This window comes from Myotis myotis, unplaced genomic scaffold, assembly GCF_014108235.1.
Source record: "Myotis myotis isolate mMyoMyo1 unplaced genomic scaffold, mMyoMyo1.p scaffold_m19_p_1, whole genome shotgun sequence".
NCBI classification, from domain to species: domain Eukaryota; kingdom Metazoa; phylum Chordata; class Mammalia; order Chiroptera; family Vespertilionidae; genus Myotis; species Myotis myotis.
This window is the reverse complement of record NW_023416313.1, coordinates 147,256,908-147,277,653: the sequence shown is the minus strand read 5'-3', so window position 1 is coordinate 147,277,653 and position 20,746 is coordinate 147,256,908. Positions and strand designations below refer to the sequence as shown.

General features: G+C 51.8%; 2 protein-coding genes across 12 annotated transcripts; both read left to right on the top strand.

Annotated features, from left to right (window-relative positions):
• The first annotated feature begins 33 nt into the window (after positions 1-33).
• RNF31 (ring finger protein 31) lies at positions 34-12,547 on the top strand. Of its 8 annotated transcripts, none has more exons than XM_036354871.1 (21): positions 35-949; positions 1,037-1,183; positions 1,345-1,500; positions 1,711-1,779; positions 1,871-1,946; positions 2,206-2,377; positions 2,870-3,257; positions 3,435-3,737; positions 4,004-4,252; positions 4,369-4,554; positions 4,661-4,867; positions 7,953-8,126; positions 8,210-8,308; positions 8,397-8,486; positions 10,140-10,254; positions 10,370-10,488; positions 10,761-10,874; positions 10,991-11,048; positions 11,748-11,844; positions 12,116-12,284; positions 12,412-12,547. In XM_036354871.1, exons 1-21 carry the CDS (start codon positions 758-760, stop codon positions 12,463-12,465), a joined length of 3,234 nt encoding a protein of 1,077 aa, XP_036210764.1. In that variant the 5' UTR covers positions 35-757; the 3' UTR covers positions 12,466-12,547. The 8 variants fall into 8 exon arrangements, 5 of the variants coding, with proteins under 5 accessions (XP_036210790.1, XP_036210764.1, XP_036210781.1 ...); XM_036354862.1 differs by having other exon boundaries at positions 37-949; positions 3,432-3,737; XM_036354897.1 differs by lacking the exon at positions 12,116-12,284 and having other exon boundaries at positions 34-949; positions 3,432-3,737; positions 12,285-12,414.
• Positions 12,506-18,078, top strand: IRF9 (interferon regulatory factor 9). 4 transcript variants are annotated; one of them, XM_036354927.1, is made up of 9 exons: positions 12,506-13,195; positions 14,099-14,323; positions 14,651-14,834; positions 15,084-15,214; positions 15,304-15,394; positions 15,491-15,562; positions 16,172-16,513; positions 17,421-17,536; positions 17,669-18,078. In XM_036354927.1, exons 2-9 carry the CDS (start codon positions 14,117-14,119, stop codon positions 17,795-17,797), a joined length of 1,272 nt encoding a protein of 423 aa, XP_036210820.1. In that variant the 5' UTR covers positions 12,506-13,195; positions 14,099-14,116; the 3' UTR covers positions 17,798-18,078. The 4 variants fall into 4 exon arrangements, 2 of the variants coding, with proteins under 2 accessions (XP_036210820.1, XP_036210811.1); XR_004975052.1 differs by having other exon boundaries at positions 15,304-15,562; positions 16,599-17,536; positions 17,669-17,706; XR_004975051.1 differs by having other exon boundaries at positions 15,304-15,562; positions 16,596-17,536; positions 17,669-17,706.
• Positions 18,079-20,746: the final 2,668 nt, after the last annotated feature.

Below are 20,746 nucleotides of genomic sequence, written 5' to 3'. Positions count from 1 at the left end.
GAACCGCGAACGCTGAACTGGGGCGGCCCCGCCTGAGCAGGGGCGGGGCTTACAGGAAGTCAGTGTCAGAATGAGAGGTGGGGAGTGGGTGTTCAGAGGTGGAGAGGCATCGGAGCTTCGGGAGAAGTAGGAGGGGGCCGGGGACTGAGGCACGCTAGCAGCTATGAAAGGGAGTAGGCGGGGGCTCCCTGCCGCCCACGCCGACTGGAGAAGACTCGCTGGAGCCCGGCACGGGCGCAGAGAGGGACTTCCCCAGGGGGGACCGGAGCCAGGCCTGCCGGTCAGGATGGGGCGGAAGGCTTGGAGGGAAATTAGGTAACGCCGCTCCCTGGGCTCCCCGGAAAGGGGCGGGCCAGCCTGGAGGAAGGCGGGGAATATCTCCAGCACTGGGTTCAAGTAGAGACGCCCTAGGGGAGGAGCCAGGGGCCATTTACCCTTCTCATTGGCTGGGAGCCAGTCTCCCATCATGGCCACGCCCCTTGATTTCATGACCCCGCCCTTTCCTAACCTTAAACCCCGCCTCTTCCTCTGAAACTGGGTGGCAGTCCCGCCCTCTACTCCAGTACTTCCTGTTCCCGACTACCCCTGGCTGGGAGCCGGGGCCCCTAGAGTGACCGTGGACGGAGTGACCCTGCGAGGCTGCGCGGACCGGGGTGCGCAGCGAAGTCAGACCGCAGGCAGGAGGGCGGCGCTTGGGCCTCGCGCAGCCGGTGCGGGTCCAGGCGGGCCGCGGGGCTGGGCTGACTGCTGTCTCGGGATGCCAGGGGAGGAGGAGGAGCGGGCCTTCCTGGCTGCCCGCGAGGAGCTGGCTAGCGCCCTGCGGAAGGATTCCGGGCAGGCGTTTTCCCTGGAGCAGCTCTGGCCGCTGCTGGTCACCTCTCTGCCGCCATCCGCCCGCTACCAGCAGCTGGACGCCGCACGCCTGATCCGCTGCAATGCTCACGGGCAGGTGAGGCCGGGCACCGCTGGGGAGGGGGACCGAGAATCTGAGCCCGAGCTAGGCGCTCACAGCTCTCTGCTCTGTGACTGCTCTCAGCCCCAGACCTACCTCGGCACCCTTTCCACGGCCCTGAACATCCTGGAGAAATATGGCCGCAACCTCCTCAGCCCTCAGAGACCGCGTTACTGGCGCGGAGTCAAGTTTAATAACCCCGTCTTTCGAAGTACGGTGGATGCTGTGCAGGTGAAGCCCCTGGAGTCCCTTATGGGAGAAAGGACTTGGGCTTGGGCTAGGGAGGGGCGGGGGGGGGGGGGTGTAGAAAGGGCCTGAGCAGAATGGGAAGGGGTTCAGCCCTGTTGGGAAGAGGGCCTGCTGGGTGTTGACTGGTTGTGAATGTGTGGCAGGGGGGCCGGGATGTTCTGCGATTGTATGGCTACACCGAGGAGCAGCCGGATGGGTTGAGCTTCCCCGAGGGGCAAGAGGATCCAGATGAGCACCAAGTGGCTACAGTCACCCTGGAAGTACTGTTACTTCGGACCGAGCTCAATCTGCTGTTAGAGGTGAGGTTTCTCAGGTCTTGAGGGCTTAAGCACCAGGGCTGGGAAGGTCTGCCTAACTCCAAAGCCAGCCTAGGGATTCCCATGCTACTAAGCCCTGGGCACAGTCCCCTCAGCAATCTGGGAGCTACCCTTACTGTTCTTCCTGTGAATGTTGGGGAACCAGGTCTTAGAGGGACTGTAGGTGGGAACTCTTCTTTATCTTGTTTACAGAATAATCATCCAAGACAGCAAACACTGGAGCAGCTGCTGAATGACAAAGCGGAAGATGATGCGAGGAAGGCAGGAATGGGGCTTTGGGGCCTGGTGAACAGAGTGGACAGGGGTTGGGGACTCTCCAAACCCTTGCCCATTCCCTGCCCTTTTTCCTCAGATGCTACAGCTCTCAGAGTTTGCCCCCCTACTGAGAGAGATTGCTCCTGGCCCCCTCATCACACCCTCTGCCCCAGGTATTATTGGTCCTATCTTGGGAGGGGTAGGGTTAGTAGACCGTATGGATGGAAATTTGGAGCCCTTCTCTGTCTACCTTCTTGGTTATCTTTCTTTTTTAAAAAGAGGTTAAAATGGTTTCCTTAAGTCCAGATATGTGGAAAGTAGTCTGTGACTGGTTCCCCCCTCTCCCCCCCCCTGCCCCCGCCCCAAATCACATTCAGATGTAACCTGGCCTTTTTCAGAAAGATGTTCTATTCTTTCTCTCCTGTTTTCCAGGCTCCACTCCTGGTCCTTGCTTCCTCTGTGGTTCTGCCCCAGGCACACTGCACTGCTCAGCCTGTAAACAGGCCTTGTGCCCAGCTTGTGATCGCCTGTTCCATGGGCACCCATCCCGTGCCCATCACCTCCGCCAGACCTGGGCCCCTCACGCTGCCCACTTGACCCCTAGGTGAGAGGCCTTCTCTTCTGGGAGGGAGTGAAATTGAGAGAACTTACAATTATTTGAGAATTTTCTGTGTACCATATTCTGTGCTAAAGACTGTCTTATAGAGGGCAAGTAGCTAGTAATTGCCCTCCAGGAGATCACAGACATACATGTTAAGCAAGTAGCAGTCACAACAAGATAGATTATCATGGTGTGCAAATAGGTAATAGGAGGATGCAACCCAGTCTGAAGATCAGCTCAATCAGCTGACAGTGTTTTAAGCACCTAGATGGGTCAGGCCCTATGTTAGGGATCTCTATCAGCAAGATGTAAACTTTAAGCTGTCATTTAAGTGTTGAATAGGCTACGGGTATGGGAGTGTTCCAGATAGAACAAAATGTGCGAAGGCAAGAGCCATGTATCATGCAGGGAATGAGGGATGCCCAGGGTGGGGGACCCAAGCACCAGGGGACCCCCCCCCCCTTCAGCAGGCCATGTCTGCTTTTTCCATTGCAGCTTACCTGCCGCAGCTCCACCACTGCCCCAGCTAACCTCCTTGCTGGCCCTCGGAGATAACTCTCTTTCGTCCCCTGATCCTGCAAGTGCCCGTCTATCCTGGCACTGTGCCACCTGTTCCGTGCTAAATAAACCTTGGGCAGTGCTCTGTGAGGCCTGTGATCGGCCCAGAGGTTGTAAGGGATTGGGGCTGGAGATTGAGGGTCCCCAAGGAGCTGGCGGCCTAGAACCTGAACTTGCACGGGGTCACTGGGCCTGCCAGAGCTGCACCTTTGAGAATGAGCCAGCGGCTGTGCTGTGTGCCATGTGTGAGCGACCTCGGCTGGCTCAGCCTCCTAGCTTGGTGGTGGATTCTCAGGATGGTGGCATTTGCCTGCAGCCCCTTCAGGTAACCTGTTCCTGGCCTTCCCGGCTCTTTATTTGCACCTGTTACCATAAGCCATTCTCTACCTCTTCATCCCTGGTTTTCCATCAGTTTCCCCTTATCTTCCAACCCGCTCCCAACATTTCCATCTTGAGCCTCAGCCAACTTTCAATGGGATAATTCTTTCTGCCTTCCCAGCAGAGAGATACTTTGCTCTCCTCTGCCCAGACTTCGATCTGGTACTGTATTCACTGTACCTTCTGCAATTCGGGCCCTGGCTGGGTATGTGCTATGTGTAACCGGACCAGCAGCCCCATCCCAGTAAAGCATGCCTCCCGGCCCAATGCCAGCTCTTTGGAAGAGCGACTCCCCAATCCAGAGCCTCCACGACGCCTCAGTGCCCCTCTGCCCAGTTCCTGTGGGGACCCTGAGAAGCAGCGCCAAGACAAAATGCGCCAAGACAAGATGCGGGAGGAAGGTCGTCAGCTAGTGATCAAGATCCGGGTGAGGATTTGGGCCTGGGATGAGGTGGGGCTGAGCTGGTGGGGGAAGGATAGGCTGCAGTCAAATAATATGAATTCTTATAAATCTGGTGATTGTTAGCCACAGCTACTTGTTATTGAACATATTGAACACTTCGCATATGATAGGTGTCATGCTTAGCTCCGCTCACATGATCATAGTCTGAGCTCAACCACTGTCAGCATTTTGGTGCTGTCTGAGGGGGGATGGAGGGCACCTTCCTGATCAACCCTCTGTCTGTGCCTTAGGAAGGAGAAGCCGCAGGCGCCTGTCCAGAGGAGGTCTTCTCTGCTCTGCAGTACTCTGGCACCGAGGTGCCCTTGCAGTGGTTGCATTCAGAGCTGCCCTACGTGCTGGAGATGGTGGCTGAACTGGCTGGACAACAGGACCCTGGGCTAGGTGCCTTTTCCTGTCAGGAGGCCCAGAAAGCCTGGCTGGATCGTCATGGCAATCTTGATGAAGCTGTGGAAGAGTGTGTGCGGGTCCGGCGCAGGAAGGTACCAGCTGTGCTGCAGGTGGGATAGGGTTGAAGGTTGTAGGTCAGAGCCTCTCATATTCTCTCCTTTGCTTGCTTTTTCCCTCTTTATTCCTTCTCTCCACTCCCAACTCCCAGGTGCAGGAGCTCCGGTCCCTGGGCTTTGGGCCTGAGGAGGGGTCTCTTCAAGCATTGTATCAACACGGGGGTGACGTGGCACGGGCCCTGACTGAGCTACAGCGTCAGCGCCTAGAGCCCTTCCATCAGCGCCTCTGGGACAGTGGCCCGGAGCCCACCCCTTCATGGGACAGTTCAGATAAGCAGGTGCTGGGAGGAGGTGAAGAGGCACATGGAGGGGGAGAGGGAAGGCTGAAGGATAGAAATGGGTCTGACAGCCACTTCTTCCCTCTCCACCTGAATCATATTGCAGAGCCTGGTCAGACGACTTTTGGCAGTCTACACACTCCCCAGCTGGGGCCGGGCAGAGCTGGCGCTATCGCTGCTGCAGGAGACACCCAGGAACTATGAATTAGGGGATGTGGTAGAAGCTGTGAGGCAGAGCCAAGATCGGGCCTTTCTGCGTCGCTTGCTTGCCCAGGAATGTGCTGTGTGTGGTTGGACCCTGCCCCGCAACCGGGTAAGCCCGTCACACTGAACCTGGCCTCAGAGTGACTCTCGTTCCCTTTAGACCCCCACTCTACTCCAGCCTGTCTCTGATCATCTTTTGCTCTACAGCTGCCCATGTGCCCCTGAAGGCTTCTGGGAAGGGGAGGAAAAATTAGACCACCTCTCCCAATCCCCATTTTTTAATGTTCTATTATGGAAAATTTCAAACATACAATGGTAGAGAAAATTGTATCACAGATTCTCTTCTCCACTCTCCACCATGTATTCATGACTAGGCTTCAGCAATTATAAATGTATGGCCACTGTTTATTTCTCCACACACACAGGATTATTTTGAAGCAAATCTCAGGCATCATATGGCTTATCTGCTAATATTTCAGTATGTATCTCTAAAATATAAAACACTTTGAAAACATAGCCACAAATACAATGTCACATCCAAAAAGTTAACAGTAATTCTTTTTTTTTTTTTTAAACATATTTTATTGATTTTTTACAGAGAGGAAGGGAAAGAGATAGAGAGTTAGAAACATCGATGAGAGAGAAACATCGATCAGCTGCCTCCTGCACATCTCCCACTGGGGATATGCCCGCAACCCAGGTACATGCCCTTGACCGGAATCGAACCTGGGACCTTTCAGTCCGCAGGCCGATGCTCTATCCACTGAGCCAAACCGGTTTCGGCAACAGTAATTCTTTAATAACATCATCAAATATCCATTTTGGCCCTGGCCTGTTTTTCTCAGTGGTTAGAGCATTGGCCTGCAAACCTAGGGGTCACAGGTTTGATTCCCAGGTCAAGGGCACATACCAGTCAAGGGCACAGACCTCATACCTTATACCTCAGTTGCAGGTTCCCTAGCTCCAGTAGGGGCATGTGTGGGAGACAACCAATCAGTGTGTCCCTCATGTTGATGTTTCTCTCTCCCCCCTCCCTCCCTCCCTCTCACTCTCTCTAGAAATCAATGGAAAAAAATGTCCTTGGGTGAGGATAAAAAAACACACAATAGTATATATATATATATATAAGGCTAATATGCTAAGTGTCCATCCAGGTAATGACATCACATAGCAACACCCGGTTTCCTCTCCCTAGTGACTAGCCTCCTTGCAGTTTCTTCAGCCCAGGAACACGACTTGCTTTATAGCCAGGTGGAAACATTTCACACTGTAACCAAATGTCTGTGAAGCATTTCCCATGCCTCATCTCATTTGATCCTCACCGAAGTCCTGGAGTAGGTAGATAGGAGACTCGGTGGAATCCTGTTTTCTTTTCATTAGCCGGAAAATGGAGATTACCAAGTTTAGAAACTTGACCCGTCTGAAAAGAAGTAAGAAATAGTGGACCTTGAAAATGACTTCAGGTTGCCTCACTGCACAGAATATATTTTACCCTTTGTTCTCCCTGTGTGATGTACAATAATCTGCTGCGTGTTGATATTTACTGCTGTGTTGCTGACAATTACCTGGAAGAGAAGTTGGGGGGCTTCACTGGACTGGAAAAAGTTTAGCTAAATGAGAAAGCAGGTCTAATTAAGCAAATTTATTCTATATCTATAAAAGGCTAAGTTGACTCATGTATGTGCGATACATATAAAGCTCTCGCTAGCGCCAATCGCACGCGTGTGTTTTGATCTGTCATTGTCGGTCGTGAATTTGGTTGATACTTCTATTATAGAGAAAGGGCGAATAGCGATATTAAAATATTTCTTCTAATTAATTTCCTTTCAATGTGCACAAATTCATGCACCGGGCCACTAGTAATAAAATAAATTAACAGGAGTAACTTTTTTAAAAAATCCATTTTGTAGAAAAAGGCCCCTTCTCATCTCCTGAGCCCCCACTTATTTTAGGTGAAAACTGGCAGTTCTTTGGCTAAATACAGTCCAATTTAGTTAGGCTCACTTGGTATACTTTTTGTTTTGTTTTTACTCTATTTAAGATAATTGTGTATATATAAAATAATTGTAGACTCATAGGAGGTTGTAAAAATTGTACAGAGTCCTGTGTGCTCTTCACTCACCTTACCCCAAGATGACTTCTTATATAATTATAGTATAAGATGAAGTCCAAAAAATAGAAATGTATACATTGTTTGCTAGACTGCAGACCTAGTTTGTTTTTTCATGGATGTGTATATATGTGGTTCTATGCTATTTTAACCCATGTAACTACCACCACCTCCACAATTCAAGGTACAGACTGTTCCATCACCACAAAGAAATTACCTCATGCTGCCTTTTTGTAGTTGTATATACACAACTTTGTCCCTTTCTCCTGTCACCTGGAAATCACTAATCTGTTCTCTATCTCAGTTATTTTGTCATTTCAAGATTATTTGTGTGTTAGCTTTTTAAAAAATGTTTTTGTTAATCATCACCCGAGGATATTTTTTCCATTGAATTTTTAGGGAGAATGGAAGGGAGGGGGAGGGACCGAGAGAGAAACATCAATGTGAGAGAGACACATCCATTGGTTGCCTCCTGCAGCACCCTGATCCAGGGCTGGGGATCAAGCCTGCAACTGAGGTACATGCACTTACTGGAATCAAACCTGGAACCTTTCAATCCGTGGGCCAACACTCTATCCACTGAGCCAAACCAGCTAGGGCGAGGGCTAGGGCTTTTTTATGTTTTTATTGACTAGAGAAAGAGGAAGGGAGAGGGAGAGAGAAATAGAAACATCGACGAGAGAGAATCATCGATTGACTGCCTCCTGCATGCCCCACACTGGGAATTAGACTCCAACCCTGGGCATATGCCCTGACCTGGAATTGAACCGGCAACCTCTTTGTGCATGGGGCGATGCTCAACCAACTTGAGTCACACTGGCTGGGCATATGTGTTAGCTTTTAATTGATGTGAATACCTTTAGAGGACATTGGTTAATTTACCTTAGTTTTACCATTGTCTGTTTTCCTCCACCTGACAGTCTTCAGACATTTAGGTTGCCTGCCTGGCACTTGTTGGCATATGAGGCTGCTACCCCTGGCCAGTTGTTAACTAGTGATTTCTCAGTGAACACCTAGCTACATCCCCTTCCTCAGGCTGGCAGCTGTGGCTTCTGACCCCCTTCTCTCCCCGCTCACCCTCTAGATGCAGGCTCTGACTTCTTGTGAATGCACCATCTGTCCTGACTGTTTCCGTCAGCACTTCACCATCGCCTTGAAGGAGAAGCACATCACTGACATGGTGTGCCCTGCCTGTGGCCGCCCCGACCTTACCGATGACACACAGTTGCTCAGCTACTTCTCTACTCTTGACATCCAGGTACTGCAGATTCTGGGACTCAGGGTGCCCTGGGCTCTGAATAGGAACCCTGCCCACACACCACTTCTGCATTCTGTCCCCAGCTTCGAGAGAGCCTGGAGCCAGATGCCTATGCCCTGTTCCATAAGAAGCTGACTGAGGCTGTGCTCATGCGGGACCCCAAGTTCTTGTGGTGTGCCCAGGTAAGTGGCCTGCCCAGCAGAGCTGACGAGAGGGTCAGGGGTGGTGCCAAGTCAGGCCTCGGATAGCTTTATGCTCTTGCACCCACAGTGCTCCTTTGGCTTCATATACGAGCGTGAGCAGCTGGAGGCAACATGTCCCCAGTGTCGCCAGACCTTCTGTGTACGCTGTAAGCGCCAGGTGAGGCACATCCGTCCTTCCAGAAATACCTGCTGCACGCTGGAGGTACTCTGTTAGACTCGGGGGATCCTGGAGAACAGAACAGACACGAGCTCTGGGCTCAGAGTGCTGACAGACTAGGCGGGAGGAGGGGTGAGAAGAAGGAAGGATGAGGGAGATAGAAGAAGCAGCTTGAGGGGGGAAGAAGGATGAAAGGGGAGGAAAGATGGAGGGAGGAGGGATGAAAGGTAAGGTAAAGGAGGAAGGGTGGCAGTGAGGGAGGGAAGGAAAGAAAATGAAGGGAGAAAGAGCATAATTATACAAGGGCGTAAGTTCTGTGAAGAAAATAGGAATCTGAGATTAGGAATAATGGAATGGACCTACTTAGGATAGAGAGGTCAAGTCTACTCTAAAATGGTGTAATTTAAGCTCAGGCCTGAAAATTAAGAGGAAGAAGAGGAAGTCAACTATGCAAAGATTATTGGGACAGAAAGAGCAGCACATGGAAAGGCCAAAGTCAGAAGAAAGTGTGTGGTTGGAGCCTCAAGAGCAGGGGTGAGAGTGGCAGGCAGTCAGAGAGGAGCGAGCTGCCTGATCAGGAGAGGCCTGGGGCCAAGTGAGGAAGGTATTTGCTTTTCATCCTAAGACCAAGCAAGAGGTGATACGAGTTCATTTATCTTTTAAAAACTTTAATGTTTGATACAAAAAAATTGCATCTATATTACGAGACACAGTAAGTCCCTGAGCCCTAACTGTATAGCTCAGTTGGTTGGTTGGAGTGTCATATCCTGATACGCCAAGGTTGTGGGTTCAATCCCTGGTCAGGGCACATGCAAGAGTCAGCCATTGAGTGCATAAATAAGTAGAACAACAAACCAGTATTTCTCTCTTCCTTCCTCTCTCTCTCTCAAGTCAATTAATAAATAATTTAAAACAACGCAAAAAACCTTGAGATCCTACCACCAAACCTCAAAACTAGGACACTCCCTATTCTGTTGAAGCTGCCTAACTTACACATTTTTTCCCCAAAGAGTTTAGAGACGTTCTTTAAAGTATTTTATTGATTTCTCTTTTTTTAGTGTATTTTTATTGATTTCAGAGAGGAAGGGAGAGGGAGAGAAACATCAGTGATGAGAGGGGAAAAAAATCATCGATAGGCTGCCCCCTGCACGCCCCTCACTAGGGATCAAGTCCACAACCCAGACATGTGTCCTTAACCTGAATTGAACCAGGACCCTTCAGTCTGAGAGCCAAGGCTCTATCCACTGAGCCAAACCAGCTAGGGCTGCCTGACTTACACTTTCAAAGGCATTTTGACTGCAAGGTTGACGATGAACCAAAGGGAAGTCTGAGTGGAGGCAGAGCAGCTAGTAACTGAGGCAAGTAATTGAGGCAAGACCGGACCTGGCCCAGAGGAAGATGGTCACAGTAGGATGAAGAGAAAGGTCAGGGTTGTGAATAGACATGGTTACAATGTTAGCTCGGCTTGGGTGTTAGAAACAAGACTTGCTGGTGAGTCTATGGTGGTATGAGGACATGAAAGCCCCAAGGCTGGCCCCTCAGTTTGGGATGAGAGCAAATGGTGAATGGGAGTGCCATAAACTAAGCCTGGGACACTGGATATGAGTAGAAGGGCCTAAGAGCTCTATGTGACTCTTGCTTTCCTCCTCACAGTGGGAGGAGCAGCACCGGGGCCGGAGCTGTGAGGATTTCCAGAACTGGAAACGCAACAATGACCCAGAATACCAGGCCCAGGGCCTGGCGATGTACCTTCAGGAAAATGGCATTGGTAAGGTTGCCCCACTAGCCCTGTTTGCCCAGTAATCTATCATTGCCAGTGGCTCTCTTCCTGAAAGCCTCGAGGAGCAGTGGCAGCCCTAGCCCTGACCTGCTGTTCCTTGCAGACTGCCCCAAGTGCAAGTTCTCGTATGCACTGGCCCGAGGAGGTTGCATGCACTTTCACTGTACCCAGTGCCGCCACCAGTTCTGCAGTGGATGCTACAATACCTTTTACGCCAAGAATGTGAGCCTAGAGAATGGGGACGGGAGGGATAACAGGGTAGGGGGCTGCCAGTGGGTGTGAGGGGTAGAGGCCACTAAGGAGCAGCCCAGGGGAAGAGCAGAGGAGGCTGGTGGGTGTAAATTACCTCTCTCTGTCCCCTTTCCCCTCTGCTTGCTCCAGACCCTCCAGTGTCTCCATCTACCCCCACCCCTACACCCCTCATGCAGGGGTTCCTGAGAGGCCAGGACCCCAACAGTCTCCAACTTCCCCTCTCCTATCTGGGTTTCTGCCAGAAATGTCCAGAGCCTAACTGCAGAGTGAAAAAGTCCCTGCACGGACACCATCCCCGAGACTGCCTCTTCTACCTGCGGGACTGGAGTGCTCTCCGGCTCCAGAAGCTGCTACAGGTGAGGGGTGGCCAACCAGCCTGGGTTTGCAGGTTGCCCAGGAGAGGGGGCAGGGCCTAGGATCCAGCGGGCTGGCATCAAGGATAACCTAACACCCCCCATCTGCTCCTTCTCAGGACAATAAGGTCATGTTCAACACAGAGCCCCCAGCGGGGGCCCGGGCAGTCCCTGGAGGTGAGTGTCGGTCAGGACAAACCTTGGAGAAGGGGAGAGGGTGGCTGGGCACACACTGTGCAGTGAGTATAGGGGAAGTTTCAGCTTCTGAGCTGAAGACTCATCCTGTGCTGACTTTGTGCCCATTGGCGAGTTAACCTTGTTTCTTCCTCTGTAAAATGGGGGTAATATTCACTTTTCAGCTCGGTTGTTTTACATGAGGCCACATTAAAGCATCTAGCACCTTGATCCTAACTTTCTTCTCCCATTCCCAAAGGTTAATGTTTCATTAACTGAGTGAGTATTTACTGACACTTGCTAGTTGCACTGTCTTAGGTTCCATGAGGGCAACAGAAAGATGTTACATATGGTTCTAATATGCCCTACTTCTTACCATCTACACAGAGTAAGACCTTCACAGAATAAGTTAACTATGCAAGAGCTAAGTCACAAAAGAATTGTCTCAGGGCGTATGTGATTATAGGCTAAAAGGCGGCTTGGATAAAAGCAGGGCAACAAGGTCCTGCTTCTGTATCAGAGCTGGTTTGCCATGATGGCATCTCTAAGTACCCCCACCACCACCACCACCGTTTGAGCAGGGGCTCCTGTCCCCCAGCCCCTCCCTGGAGGCTGCCTCCCTTGCTTCTATCCCAGTTCTCTAAGGCTTGGTTGTCAGTGGCCTTTTCCCAACAAAGGATCTTTTTCTGCCCTTACCCATAGGTGGCTGCCGAGTGATGGAGCAGAAGGAGGTTCCCAATGGGCTCCGGGACGAAGCTTGTGGCAAGGAGACGCCAGCTGGCTATGCCGGCCTCTGCCAGTAAGTGCCAGGCTGGGAGCATGATGCTGGGGAGTACTGAGGGTGTGCCCAGGCAATAAAGTGGGTCTCTGGGAGCAGTAGGTCCTACAAGGCGTAGGAGGGAGGGGCTTTCTGGACAAGGGCCTGGATAGGTAGCAGCAAGCAATGTGCTCAGGTAGGCATGCGTTCACAGGTGAAGGTTGTCAATCTTATTCATCCACGTATACCTGGGCACACTCAGTTACTACTAGCCAAACAGAAGAACAAATCTCCCACCTTCTAATCTCCTCAGGGCACACTACAAAGAGTATCTTGTAAGCCTCATCAATGCCCACTCACTGGACCCAGCCACTCTGTATAAGGTGGAGGAGCTGGAGACAGCTGTCGAGCGCTACCTGCATGTGCACCCACAGCCCCTGGCTGGGGAGGATGCCCCTGCCTACCACGCCCGCTTGTTACAGGTGAAGCTTCCTCCACAACCTCACCTCTGATCCTATGCTCTGAAAGTCCCCTGTCCAGTCTGTGTCTGAGCTCCAGGCCTCCAGGATTATCATCATCATCATCATCATCATCTCTCTCTCTCTGCAGAAACTGATGGAAGAGGTACCCTTGGGACAGAGTATACCCCGCAGGAGGAAGTAGCTGAGGGCGAGGGTCCTGATGAGGGTCCCACGTCCTCAGGAACAGCTCCAGCACCAATAAAGAGGCATCTCCTTGCCCAGGCTTCTTGGTGGTCCTTCTTCCTGACCCCACTATCTGGGGGCACCAGGGAAAAAGGGGGGTGAACAGAGCTTTGCTGAAAGGGCCCCTACAGCCCACCACTTGATCTTCCCTGGACCCAGGACCAGAAAGGAATTGATATCATGGCTGACAAAGGGAGGTCCTCCCTGTCCAGCCACTTGGCCATGGGCTGATTTCTTCCATCCCTGCTTCTCTTCCTTTCATCAAATTCAGCTGATACTTAAGGCACCTAATAGGTACTAAGCAGGCACCATCAGGGCACAGATGCTTAGGTGGTACAGAGCTATCCAGACGCCCTGGGGACAGACCAGCACACCAGGACCTCCCTGGGGAAGCAGCAGTGTCACAGAGATGGTCGGACACAAGCAAGGAGTAGCTGAGGGAGGAAGGAGAATGAGCCTGCGTTCTGATGGTTCCTCCTGCGTCTGAGATTTTCAAATGCTGCTCCCCCTGGTGGCCTCTCATTGCCCTGCAACTCAGGCCACGTGATTTCGGGGAAACGGACCTCCCAGGAGGAGAAGTGAAACTTAGGGAGGGGACTGTAGAAACAGGGCGGAGTTACAGGAAGCTTCCCAGCCTGGAGCTGAGCTGAGCTCAGCTGAGCCCTGTAGCAGCCTGCACAGCCGCTCAGGTAAGAAGATCAACCAAGAATTGGTGGTAGCCTGGGTAGAAAGCTGGAAGGCCCAGCCACTTGGGAGGAGGGTGAGGTTTCCTGGGGTCCCCTCTGCGAGACTGAGGCGTAGACTAAAGGCCTGTGAGCCAGGAAGCAGGAGGCTGGCCTGAGTGAGAGATTGACCAGGGTCTGTGTCCCGAGCGACAGGCAAAGGCCCAGAGGACCTGCCGCTGGGTTCGGGGAAGGAGACTGGTGGCTCCAGGGCACTTGGCCCTGTTTGTTTTCTTGCCTTCAGGGCCTGCCTACTTCTGCTCTGGCCCTGCCCCTGCCCCCTGCCCTGCCCCACCTACCCCTAGGGGCAAGCAGAGGGGTGTGGTGGGGGTCATAAGACAGGTGGGGATGGTGGGTGAAGACGCCTCTGCAAATGTTTAGGGATCTAGACTGAGCCTCTCACCAGGAACAGAACACCAAGGGAATTCTCTTCCAAACAGTGGATTCCCAAAAAGTGCTTTTTTTTTTTTTTAATGTATTGATTTTAGAGAAAGAGGAAAGGAGAGAAACATCGATTTGTTCAGCTTATCTATGCATTCATTGGTTCATTGTTGTCTGTGTCCTGCCAGCATTGAACCTGCAACTTTAGTGTATAGTGACTATGCTCTAAGCAACTGAGCTACCCAGCCAGGGCATATTCCTGAAAAGTCTTAAAATTAAGACCAGTACCCAAGGTTTCCTTCCAGATGTCACAGCTTGGGGTGTTAAAAAAAAAGCATAATTTTTGGTAAATGCCAGTAATGTCAGAAACAAAGCTATTTGGCCTCAGGAGTATTTTGAGCTACAGAAAAAGATGGATGGGCTCTTTGGAGGCCCTTGCCAGAATACAAACCAAATGGCCAAGACTTCAGCCGATGTTTCCTCCCAAAGGGTTGGTTGGTTCTACTTATGCTGCCTGCTGCTCTTATTCCCAGGATGGCATCGGGCCGGGCACGCTGCACCCGAAAGCTCCGGAACTGGGTGGTGGAGCAAGTGGAGAGTGGACAGTTCCCAGGGGTGTGCTGGGATGATGAAGCTAAGACTATGTTCCGGATTCCCTGGAAGCATGCAGGCAAGCAGGACTTCCGGGAGGACCAGGATGCTGCCTTCTTCAAGGTGAATGGACCTGGGACCAACGCCCCCCCCCCCCCCCCCCCCCGGTCCAAGTGAGGGATAGAGTGGACACTGATGCCCAAGGGCTGTGCCTGCCTGGGTGTCAGATAAAGGGGAGAGTAGAGGATTGAACCAGCTACATGACTGTCAGAGCCCAGCGCAAGATGAAAATGCACAAATTACTAAGGATTTCAGAGTGGCAACAACGGAGCATAAACCCAGCACAAGCCTTCCTGTGCAGCTGCTCAGGCTGCACATCCATGAAGCTGGCCCTGTGGCGTGTCAGCTGCGGTCTGTAACATGCCTCTCTGCACTTCGTCTGTTTCCTAGGCCTGGGCAATATTTAAGGGAAAGTACAAGGAGGGAGACACAGAAGGCCCCGCTATCTGGAAGACTCGTCTACGCTGTGCTCTCAACAAGAGCCCTGAATTTGAGGAGGTTCCTGAGAATAGCCATAGGGATGGGGCTGAGCCCTACAAGGTGTATCGGCTGCTGCCACCAGGAACCCTCCTCGGTGAGTGTCCCCTAGAATAAGCAGCGTAGGGAGGAAGGGTGGAGATGAGCTCCTGGGAGCGTGGCGGGACTCCCTCCAGGCCCCGCAGTCAGAGTTCTACCTTGTCCCTATCCTCGGGGAGCTGCCACTCTGGTACCCTGGTTCCCCTGCCCAGGCCTGCCCATCCTTTCACTGCCTCCTAGCTCTCCCCTACCCTCTGCCCCCCCTTAAGGCTCTGACCTCTCTCTCCCCCTCAACAACATTCCACAGCCGCACCAGCAACACAGAAATCGCCCGCAAAGAGACACCACAGCTCAGTGTCCCCTAAGAGGGAGGAGGATGAGGGTACCACAAAGAGCTGTATACTCAGTCCTGCCTTGCTTCAGGACTCCCTTGAAAACGTAAGAGCTGGGGGAGGGAACTGGGTGGGCCTGAGGGCAGGACAGCAACTGGGGGGAAAAGGGGTCAACAATAGATACCGTGTTTACAGGAGAAGGTAGAGGCCAATGGAGCAGCAGGCCATTCAGACTCTGGATGCAGCAGCAGCTGCAGCAACAGCAACAGCCCTGAGCCTCAGGAAGGTACCACCTCTGCGCCTCTCGTCATCCCCCACGCCACACCCTCTGGCCCTGGGACTCCAGTCCCACTCCGAAATGAGTGCCTTTTCTCCCTTCCAGGTGCAGACACAAATGAGGCCCCTTTCCAAGGAGATCCGGTGTCTCCGGAGCTTCTGCCCCCTCCAGGCTCAGGTACTTAGCACGTCTAACTTATCCCTGCTCACTGTCGCCACGGGTCACCTTCCTGTGGCTGTACATGCATTATCTAATGTCAGGCTTGCGGCGACTTGGGCTCACCTTACCCAGACAGAGGCACTGGTTTCTAGGCAGTGTACCTGGCCAGCTACAGACTCCAAGCAGCTTGCTCCTCAGAAATACCCCCTATACATTCTGTTCCCTGGAAATCCACTTTGAGACATGGATTTCTGTAGAAAGACCAAATCTCTTGGATTTTCTTATAAACTTGAGGCCCCGGTGGGAATCTGGTTGTTGGCTACTCTCCCGAGTGATAGGGAAGTCTGACAGGAGGCCCCTTGCCGGGGAGGCTGAGGGGAAGGAGGATGAGGAGTGACGGGGCCTTCTCTAAACTCAGGAGGGGTAGCCGCTGTCCCCGCTCCACAGCCTGCTTTGTCCTCCCCAACCCTTGCCTGGTTTCCTGTCTGGGCCTCACGTTCCTCAGCAGCAAAACGAGGACATTTGATTTGCAAGAGCCCCTCTTTGTTTCCCCAGAGCCTATGCTGACCAGGTATATGTCCCCTTGGGGAGAGGCTCTTGGTGCAGTCGGTTGCTCTCTGTCCACAGACTACTCCCTGATGCTCACCTTCATCTACGATGGTCACGTGGTGGGCGAGGCCCAAGTGCAGAGCCTGGACTGCCGCCTGGTGGCCGAGCCCTCCAGCTCCCACTGCAGCATGGAGCAAGTGGTATTTCCCAAGCCCAGCCCGCAAGGACCCACCCAGCGCCTGCTGAGCCAGCTCGAGAGAGGTGTCATGGTGGCTAGCAACCCCAGAGGCCTCTTTGTTCAGAACCTTTGCCCCATCAGCATCTCCTACAGTGCGCCCGAGTTCCCACCTGGTCCACGCCCGCATACGCTGCGCAGCAACGAGTATGTGGAGCTCTTCAAAACCGCCCACTTCTGCAGAGGTGAGGCTGCTGCAGCCCAGCTCCTGACCTCCCCTCGCCCCCGTTAGTCTGCTCTGTACTCTTCCCCTTGCACTTCCTCCAGCAGATCCACCATCACAGTCCATGGATGGCACCCTGCACTTGCTGGTGCACATCCTGTGAGGCCCTGTGCTCAGCCGTGGCAGCTGCCTGGCAGCCTTCCTTCCGCAGTCCATGCCGCGGAAGACGAGGCTCAGGTGGAGTCCAGCACAAGAGCATCACAGCTCAGAGAGCACCATCACATGGACGTATACAGTAATCATGGGAAGGTGCACCTCGTGGGCCTCTCCTACACTCACGCACACACGCCCACACATTCAGGAGAGCTGACACGTGTCACACACTCTGGCCCTACCACACTCCGGGCGTCCCCTCAAATTACCCCTTTCCCATCCACACTTGGAATTTCATTTCCTGCCTCCATTCAACTCTAAATCTGGCCTTGGAAGTGGGGCCAGGAGTACAGGGACACAGAGCTTGAGTGTTTCCTGGGCCATGGGTGCCCTGACACAGGCAAGATAGTATGAGCAGGCAACCAAGGTGTGCGAACATGTGTGTGAGCAGCCAAGGCTGCTGCTGAGAAGACGCTAAACTCCCAGCAGTGAACATGTCAGGTGGTGTAGAGTCGGCTACCGCTAAGTACTTCCTGCTGGAGGAAGGAGTACTTTTTCCTATCTGCACATGGGCGAGTACCACTTAGTCCTAGCATTTCTCCTGCACAAGGCAGCAGGCGTGTGACCCTGTAGCTCCTGTTCTGGCCTTCATCTCCAGGTGGCCCCACTGCCACCTCTCTTTCTCCATTATGGGTTCTTCCCTGTTCCCTCCCTCCCTGCCTATGGCCCTCTCCCTTCTCTTTTTATTCTTCCAACTCTTACCTTCTCTCTTTCAGACTTGGAGAGGTACTTCCGGGGCCTGGGCCCCCCACCCAAGTTCCAGGTGACACTGAATTTCTTAGAGGAGGACCCTGACCCCAGCCACACCCCACAGAGTCTTATCTCAGTTCAGGTGAGTCCAGGGCAGGGTGAGAATAGCTGCCTGTGTAGGCGAGGGGGTCCAGGAGAAGGGCTCTGGGGTGGGCAGGGGTGGGGGCTGCCCTGCTGTGCTCATGATGCCCTCTTCCCTCCTCTTCTGGCGCAGATGGAGCAGGCCTTCGCTCGGCATTTACTGGCAGAGCGTCCAGAGGACCAGGCGGCCGCTCTGTCCCTGGTGCAGAGCCTGGAAGACCTATCTTCCTCCTCTCTGCTCGGTTCTTCCTGTTTTCTCTGAAAGACTCATTCTCACACTGTGGACCTGCCTCCCTCGGTGATAATTCTTAGTGGTTGTCTGTGATGGTATGTCCTTCAACTCCTCATGGTGTCTGGCTGGTTTTTAGCCACTTTTTTATTTGTTTGTTTTGATTTTTGAGATATACCCTCTTTTATCTCTGAGGAACTGAACTGGGGAAGTCCAAATGGTGTGAACTCAGGGGGACCATTTCCTCTTCCCCCAGCCCTAAAGCCAAGCACTTTATATTTTCTTTTTAAAATAAAATTTTATTGAAAAAGGAATCCGGATCTGATTTGTTTGGAAGATAAAGTAGCAGGGGTCACAGAGATAACCGAGATGCAACATGAGAGTCAGGCACTGGGGTTTTCTTCCTGCTGGCATCTCTGGGCCCCCTTCCTCTCCTCCACCCACAGGTTCTGTCAAGGAACAGTCTGAGCACTGCGGGTTTGCGGCCTGGCTTCTGTACCTTCTACCCAGGATTAGGGTCAGGGTCAGCCCCCAAAAGGGACACTGAGACTACAGCCACCAACTTTACATGAGAAGATCCTGGGCTCCATAGTTCTTCGCTAGAGCCGTCTGATTTGGGCCTTACAATGGGCCTAGAGTTGGACTCTAGATTGGAGGTATGAATGAACAGAGCTTGAAGTTGACCTGACACCATGGCCCAGAGGCCTTGGGGCCTGCTGGGAGGGGAAATCAGAGGGAGGAGTCTGGCCAAGACTGCTGTGTCACCAACACTCTGTTCACAGATTTGAGGGGTCCAAATAAGCTTTCCTCACCCCATGTTTATTTGCCACCAAACTGGACATTTTTTCTTCACAAGGTCACTTGTCATCCTTCTTTTCTGTGTATAATCAATTCCAGCAGAATAGTTCAGACCTAAAACACCACTTACTGATTGCCATGGCCTCCAGCTTCCCCCTTCCAGCACACACACTAGATTAGAGGAGAAGGGGCCTCTCAGACCAGATTCCTTTCTGTCATGTCACTCATAAGCCTTCGGTGGCTCATGATCAAATCTAAATATCTAGAAGCTTGAGGTCTTGCTGGCTCACTTGACAAACTTGAGTGCTGCTTTTGAGTGTTTCTACCTCCTCAGGCCTTCCTTCTCTTCAGTCTTTCCCATCATCCTCCAGGCACTGAAGAAATCAGGTACTGAGTGCACAGGTGCACAGCCCTGTTGTGCCCTCAATTTGCTGAATTCCCTCCTGGACCTTTGTACCTGCTACCTCCTTCAGGTAGGCGCGTGACTTGCCTCCTCTCTTCCCTGAGCACCCACCTAAATAGCAGTCTTCACTACTCTATATTCTATGCTGTATCGTTTTTCTTCATAGTACTGACCACTTCACATATTTCTATTTGTCAGTTTGTCTATCTTCTCTCCTTCCTTACTCTTTGAGAACAGGAACTTATTCTGTTCATTGCTATATTCCCAGTGCCTAAAAGAGCACCTGGCACATTGTAGGCACTTGTGCCCAGCCGGTGTGGCTCAGAGGTTGAGCATCAACTTATAAACCAGGAGGAGGTCACGGTTCAATTCCTGGTCAGGGCACATGCCTGGCTTGTGGGCTTAGTCCCCAGTGGGGTCATGCAGGAGGAAACCAATCAATGATCCTCTCTCGTCGGTGATGTTTCTAGCTCTCTCTCCCTCTCCCTTCCCCTCTGAAATCAATAAAAATATAAAAAAATAAAAAACGGCCTAAAGCCCTGGCCAGTTTGGCTCAGTGGATGGAGTGTCGGCCTGCAGACTGAGGGGTCCCAGGTTTGATTCCGGTCAAGGGCATGTACCTCGGTTGTGGGCACATCCCCAGTGGGAGGTATGCAGGAGACAGCTGATCGATGTTTCTTTCTCATTGATGTTTCTAACTATCCCTCTCCCTCTCTGTAAAAAAAAAAATCAATAAAATATATTTTAAAAAGATGGCATAAATACTTGTTGAATGAATGGGTGAACAAATTATCTCCTAAACTAGGTTCTAAGCACCGTAAGGGAAGGCACCCCCATTTTATCATCTTTGTGCCCCACGGTGAACACTTGTGAACATTGACAGCTTATGTAAGTGACTGAAACAATTATAAGTATCTTGTATAAGCCAATTTAGCCGAACATAGTGAAATAGGGATTGGGAACACTGCAAGAGCAAAGTTCCTAACCAGGCTGTCGCCAAGGAATTGTGTGGTCTGGACAAATCTGTATTAGCCTCCATTGTCTCATTTGTAAAGGCAAGGTTTGGCCTGGATTTTGAAATCTCTTTTAGCCTTGACATCCTGTGGTTGTAAGTTTAGGGTAACTGCACAGTCATTTGGCAAATATTTACTGAACTAGGTTCCGGGCACTAATTGAAAACACAAGACCCCAATCTCAGAGCTCCCAGATTGAAAGAGCAAAATAAAATAGGGTCAGCTGGGCTGCAATAGGAGCTGAGTCGTAAAGAGGCATGGCCTGGAGTGGAGGCTGGGAAGGGCATCTAGACTAAAGAAATGGATGTGCAAAGGCAGGAGGCATGGAGACAAGGGATATTTTTTTTTTTTAATATATTTTATTGATTTTTTACAGAGAGAAAGGGAGAGAGATAGAGAGTTAGAAACATCGATGAGAGAGAAACATCGATCAGCTGCCTCCTGCACATCTCCTACTGGGGATGTGCCCGCAACCCAGGTACATGCCCTTCACCGGAATCGAACCCGGGACCCTTCAGTCCGCAGGCCGATGCTCTATCCACTGAGCCAAACCGGTATCGGCAGGATATTTGTAACTAGAACATAACAATTTTACACGAAGAATTGTTTGTGACAAATGGCTGTGGGTGCTGAGAGTATATCCTGCATCCAACAAAGCTAAGGGTCAGTTCCAGCCAGGAAAACATTTACGACGGAAACAGCCAGATCAGGCATGCCCACACCTTAAACTGTTCAAGTTTAGGAAATGACCCAGCAAGTCCTCTCAAT

Bases quoted from the DNA above. Each gene is read 5' to 3' on its own strand.
- RNF31 (XM_036354862.1), top strand. From the start codon at position 758: ATGCCAGGGGAGGAGGAGGAGCGGGCCTTCCTGGCTGCCCGCGAGGAG. The intron at 8,309-8,396 runs GTAAGTGGCCTG...TTGCACCCACAG, and splicing joins AGTTCTTGTGGTGTGCCCAG to TGCTCCTTTGGCTTCATATA. The intron at 11,049-11,747 runs GTGAGTGTCGGT...CCTTACCCATAG, and splicing joins GGCCCGGGCAGTCCCTGGAG to GTGGCTGCCGAGTGATGGAG.
- IRF9 (XM_036354918.1), top strand. From the start codon at position 14,117: ATGCTGCCTGCTGCTCTTATTCCCAGGATGGCATCGGGCCGGGCACGC. The intron at 14,324-14,650 runs GTGAATGGACCT...TCTGTTTCCTAG, and splicing joins AGGATGCTGCCTTCTTCAAG to GCCTGGGCAATATTTAAGGG. The intron at 15,215-15,303 runs GTAAGAGCTGGG...CCGTGTTTACAG, and splicing joins TTCAGGACTCCCTTGAAAAC to GAGAAGGTAGAGGCCAATGG.